The 5,906-nt window shown below is 32.8% G+C and overlaps 1 protein-coding gene across 1 annotated transcript; it reads right to left on the reverse strand.

Annotated features, from left to right (window-relative positions):
- Window positions 1-3,599: 3,599 nt before the first annotated feature.
- Window positions 3,600-5,343, reverse strand: LOC128182458 (neuropeptide SIFamide receptor-like). The gene has a single exon (XM_052851087.1). It carries the CDS (start codon window positions 5,090-5,092, stop codon window positions 4,037-4,039), a length of 1,056 nt encoding a protein of 351 aa, XP_052707047.1. The 5' UTR covers window positions 5,093-5,343; the 3' UTR covers window positions 3,600-4,036.
- Between the last annotated feature and the right edge of the window lie 563 nt (window positions 5,344-5,906).

The raw sequence follows: 5,906 nt of genomic DNA on the forward strand, positions 1-5,906 counted from the left end.
TAAACACAAGAAAACGGCAGTGAAGTTTTATTTAAGGTAGCTCCATACTCGTAAAATTCTCTGAGAAAAGTTGAAAAACCGAACTGATTTCGACTTAATAGACTTCAATGTCATCAATTGTTGGAAAAAATATGCATGTCATCACACTTTTTGAGATGCCAGATAAACATAAACTAAAGCATATTTTAGCATTAGAAAAATGTATTTTTTTGTTGTTAAAAGTTAAATCTTGTAGGCAGAAATTTGTTTTTCTTGTTTAATTATAATGTCAACTTTATCATAAAACTAAAATTACAAAAATATTTTAAAATTAATCGTTGGAATAAGAAAAACTATAGCATTTAGACATACAACTGAGAGAAAAGTCAGAAAAAGAGTTATTTCCCCTTTGCATAGATAAAATATATAAACATTTGGAAATTTAGTATAAAATTAAGTGCGAAAATATCTTGAACCTACCAATAATTCTAATTACATCCATGTGATTATACTCACATAAAATAAATAAAACTATCTTGCACAATTTTTAAAAAAATCAAAGTTTTACAAAAAAGTGTGACGTCACAGAACACTGGATCTACTTTAATTTTTTTTTACTGTTATTTTACTTACAGTCCTGTGCGTTCGCTTATCAACAACCGAGTCAATTTTCTAGGTTCTTAAACAATGGATTAAGAACAGGACCGTCCTTTTTAAAGTAAATTTTACCTTCATCTTAGATAAAACGTGTTTAAGAGATATATATCGAAGCTGGGTTTAAAAATGTAAAACTTCCGCACAGTATTGGTATTTTTTTTTCCATACAGATTGTGAATCCTTTTCAATGTAAGTTCCAGTTTGCAAATGATTAATCAATATTATTTCAAAATAAATTCTATTATACCTATCACTAAGGATGTATTTCATTATTAGAATCACTTTGCAACCACTTTTGGAATAAATTATTTCAATAGTGGTTGGGGATGCGTTTCATCACAACAACTATTGAATTAAATTATTTCAATTCTGGTCGGGGATGCGTTTCATTACAACAACTTTTGAAATAGATTATTTCAATAGTGGTTAGGATGTATGTCGTTATTGCGTGGACCCTGAGGTCCACGCAGAAAATATATAAGCGAGGTTAAACCGGATGCAATGGGGAAAATTCAGCCTGCGCATGAGCTAGCTTGGTTCCTGTGCGTAATGGGTAGCTCAGGGAACCAGGCTAACACGTTTATCTGAATCGGGATCGGAATTCCGTGCCATATGCACATATATAAGTTCAAAGGCGCTGTAATTGTAAAGTTGTCGGTAAACAGTATAGAAACAAAGTATTCCTTTTAAAGAAATGATTGGCATGTGATATGAACTACCAGTATTATGAAATAAGTTAATGTTATGCCGAAACTACAACATGCATCAAATAGCATAATTTGCAATGTTTTGTTGTTTTCCGAATACACATGTAACTTTACGTAGTCGAGGCTAGAGAACTTCCCGATTAATTCTTTTAAGCATTTAATCATGTCACTATAAAAGTTTGAATCTCAAGAAAAATGCATCAAAATATGAAATTTTTAATTTACACAAAGCTGTCACTGCATAGTTAACAAAGTAGTGCGAATCGTAATGTGTGCGCAAATAGTAGAATTCACCGAATGCCTGATACTATACATGCAAACTTCATTCATAGATAGATCAAAATTATTTTAGAAGTATGAATCCTTTAAATTCTGAGATAAAAAGTCAGGGCTATACATACATGTATACGTAATACAATGTTAAAAGCAAAGGCTAGAGTCGGTGGAATCTCTGATAATCTACAGGCTTTCACGTTTTCGTTGGAAACACATGCATATGGTCCACGTATTGTAGTCCTTTTTTTAAGGACAGCAACTTGTCATATCTATTATTCCGTCTTTGTGTAATACTTTCGTTTTTGGATGATAAGTGTATGGGAAATTTTTAATATGTGAAGTATGTTTTATAATAAGAAGACCTCCTTTCTAATTCCAATGTACTTTGATTCACATACCAATCGCCAGGTTTCCCATGTCATCTGGAAACAAAAGTGTTACCCACAGACGTAATAATAGACAGACAGACAGTTATACGGACGGACAGACCCAAATCTATATCCCAAACATTCATGGGACAATATTAATTTCAATAGTGATTGTGTTAAAATAATGGTTACAATTGGATATTTATAATGAATTTCATTCCCAACTACTATTGAAAATATAATAAAAAATGATTGATTTTAATAGTGTTTGTTATGAAACGCATGCCAAACCACTATCGGAATAATTTATTTCAATAGTGATCGTTTTTTTTAATAAAAATAAGCACCTAACGTATTGAAATAATGTGTTATAATAGTGGTAAACGAGTTTGAAAACAAGTTTTTGCAACTTACTAAGTTCTGATCCGAAAACAAATAATATATAATTGTCATAGAACATGATTTAAAAATAAACTTTATTTATAGAACAAGAAATCATATATTATATATAGGTAAATCTGCGAAAATTTGTTACACCGATAAATTTTCTTCACAGCAGTGAAAATTGTGTCATTGGTTTTATTATTAAAGCTTCATTATCCTTTAGTATAAATGCAAGTCTATAATAAGTAAATTATTATCCTATAGTATAAATTCAAGTCTATGATAAGTAAATCATTATCCTTTAGTATAAATGCAAGTCTATAATAAGTAAATTATTATCCTATAGTATAAATTCAAGTCTATGATAAGTAAATCATTATCCTTTAGTATAAATGCAAGTCTATAATAAGTAAATTATTATCCTATAGTATAAATTCAAGTCTATGATAAGTAAATCATTGTCCTATAGTATAAATGCAAGTCTATGATAAGTAAATCATTATCCTATAGTATAAATGCAAGTCTATTATAATAAGTAAATCATTATCCTATAGTATAAATTCAAATCTATAACAAGTAAATCATTATCCTGTAGTATAAAATAGTATATTTACATTGTACTGTGTTTTTCCATTAAATTCCGTGATGTTTAAATGCCTCTAAATGCAACACCTATTCAGTGCATATGAATTTACGAGTAATTTACATAAGTAGTTCTCAAACAGTGATTTCTATGTTATCGGTTAAAAAATGTATTTCATGAATGTTATCAAAACACCATGTTATATAATTATTCAACAAAAAAGTTGACTTTATTGTTAAAAGCAACATTTCAAGAGTTATTTATCATGGATTATATTTTCATGCTCGTCGATCTCATCTCAAACAGTCTATGTGAAAACCAGTTTAAACCGGTTTTACAAAACAGCTGTTCTTGCGGTTACTTATTCACTCCCTCCGTAATCTGAACTTTATATCGATTTGTTTAAGTAAACAATTTATTTCTTCAGTAAGGGAATGTAAATATAAGCATTAAATGATTTATTTTTGACGTCGTCGTGTCAATAACTGCCGTCAGGTGATCAAACAAATTATCATAACGCGCTAACGCGCGTTATTCAATTTGTCTCCTCACCTGACGGCAGTTATTGACACGACGACGTCAAAAATACATCATTCAATGCTATAATAAATGCAAGTCTATAATAAGTAAACCGTGTATTTAGAATTATCTCTTGCATTCTAAATTCTTTTTAACAAACAAAAAAGTGAAGTACATGTGCTTTTTTTTACATTTTTAAATATAGTGGTTACAAAATAATATCTAAATTCATTCCCAACTACTACTGAAATGATAATTTCAATTATGGTCGTATTTCCATAGTAGTTGCAAAACGATTCTTATATTGAAACACATCCGAACCACTATTGAAATAATAATTTCAATTGTGGTTGTATTTCAATAGTAGTTAGAAAGTGCCTCTTGTAATGAAATACATCCCCATCCACTGTTGAAATAATTTCTTTAAATATTGGTTTTATTTCTATAGTGGTTGCAACATTTCTTTCAAATTGTAGCGGACCAAATCAAACAATTTTCCGTTTTGAAACAAGGCTTGGTATATTGATTGTCACAAGAAGATATGTTAGTTTCGTCACATCCGGTTATTTCAAAGTCATGAGAGTACCATTACCCTCATTTTTTGACGAGTTTCTACGCAAACAGAAACATTTCATGACCTCGCGTCGAAATCTTCTTCCCGTAAGGCAACACACAAAATGCACTACGTGGTTAGTGTATAATAGCATGCTGAAGATAGTACGCACGAGTTCCAACGTGGCCAGGTCAGATATTGTAGCTGTTTCTATCCAATAACGATAGGATATGTTAAAAACCACCAGAGGAAGTGTTAAAAGGAAGAACGAGAGAATAATGGTGAGGAGCATGCCGGTTACAGAGGAACTCTTCAGCGATTTATTGCCGTCGGTCGGCGCATTTCCGCTTCCGCCAGATATCGTTCTTACTCTTTGTGCAGCCACGCGCTTGTTTGTTTGCAAAACCTTCCGAGAAATCAAAATAGAACAGAGAAGCATCATTGTAAATGGGATCAGGGTACACACAACCAGATCAACCCACGGCCACACCCTCATAGCAAGATCAACTTCGTACGTGCAATGTGTATTCTTTATCGTAACCGTCGCAAAAAAGTGACTGTTGACAAATGTAAGGAGCAACATCACAACGGTAACGATGTAAGGGGCTCTTTTCATGGTCGAAAAAAGTCGGGACTTGAACGGAAAACAGACAAGAATGCAACGGTCAAGCGTCACGGTCATTAGGACCCAGGATGACAGATCCATAGCAAAATAGACTAAAAACACGTGGATCTTACAGCTCCAGATCGACAGTGTGCGAATGTCCACGGAGAATGCCGAACGGATCCAAAACCGCAGGAGCCCTGTGTACAGAACCAACAGGTCTGCACACGACAGTACGGTTAGATAGAACATGCACGTAGAGTTCCGAAAGGAGCGGCGAGTGAGGATGATGATACTTGCAGTGTTACCTAGAGTGCCCACCACAATCAAGACTGGGGAAAGATACTTCCAGATCCGAACGGCTGTCTGGTAATCCGGGAAACTGGCCATGGACAGTACGGAATCATTTCCGATGCTTGAATTTGGATACATGATGAAGTTTTTTAATCCATAGAAACACATTTAAGGTGATAATCCGTTCTTATGTCCGACTGGTTCGTTTAGTGTTGGCTATATACATTAAGGACAGATGGTAGAAAGGCTGTAAAATATTCTTAAGTGGAAACTTCCAATCATTATCAAATGGAAAACATAATTTCTTTCGGAGAAGCACTAGTGTAGAACTCAATAAAACAATTATGACAAATGCAGTAAAACAATTATTTCATCAAATTGATAGAAATCATTTGAAAATTCACAACTTTATTATATTCAGAAAGCATTTGCTGCGCGTTTCTCATCCCTTCAGACAAACTGGAGTTGAAATACAAGAAAAGAAAACCTATGTCTTATTTTGGTGTTTTGGTTCGCTTTATAGCCCTTAGTATTCAAAAGTTTTTAAAAAGTTATTAAAATACTTCTTCTAATTAAGTAAACGGATTTTTATTTACCATTAGGACAATTTTTTTTACCTTCACCGCCATCTTGTTGGTCAATCCACTGAATTTTCCATTTTCAAAAAAAAATATTATAGAAATACAGCGACAAATGTAAACAAAATCATGATTACAAATTAAAGGAGACTTTTACAAATAAGAGCGTCTTAAAAGTTTAAACGCCCAGTCTGGAAAGTCTAACTTGTTTAATTATAATTGAATCTTAGCAGTTTGGCTTGCAACATGCTACCGACGGGAAGTAACTCTTGTTAAGAATGATATAGTGAAATCTATCATTTTGGTGGTTCATACACGTATTAAGGTAGCAAGCGGGTGAAAAAAAACCCAGTGTGCTTCATTGAGGTCCCATGACTACATCATGACATCTCCGGAGGTATAAA

Source organism: Crassostrea angulata, chromosome 4 (assembly GCF_025612915.1).
Source record: "Crassostrea angulata isolate pt1a10 chromosome 4, ASM2561291v2, whole genome shotgun sequence".
NCBI classification, from domain to species: domain Eukaryota; kingdom Metazoa; phylum Mollusca; class Bivalvia; order Ostreida; family Ostreidae; genus Magallana; species Magallana angulata.

What these genes read in the sequence shown, in the direction of transcription:
- LOC128182458 (XM_052851087.1), bottom strand. Translation starts at nt 5,092, where the DNA reads ATGTGTTTCTATGGATTAAAAAACTTCATCATGTATCCAAATTCAAGC.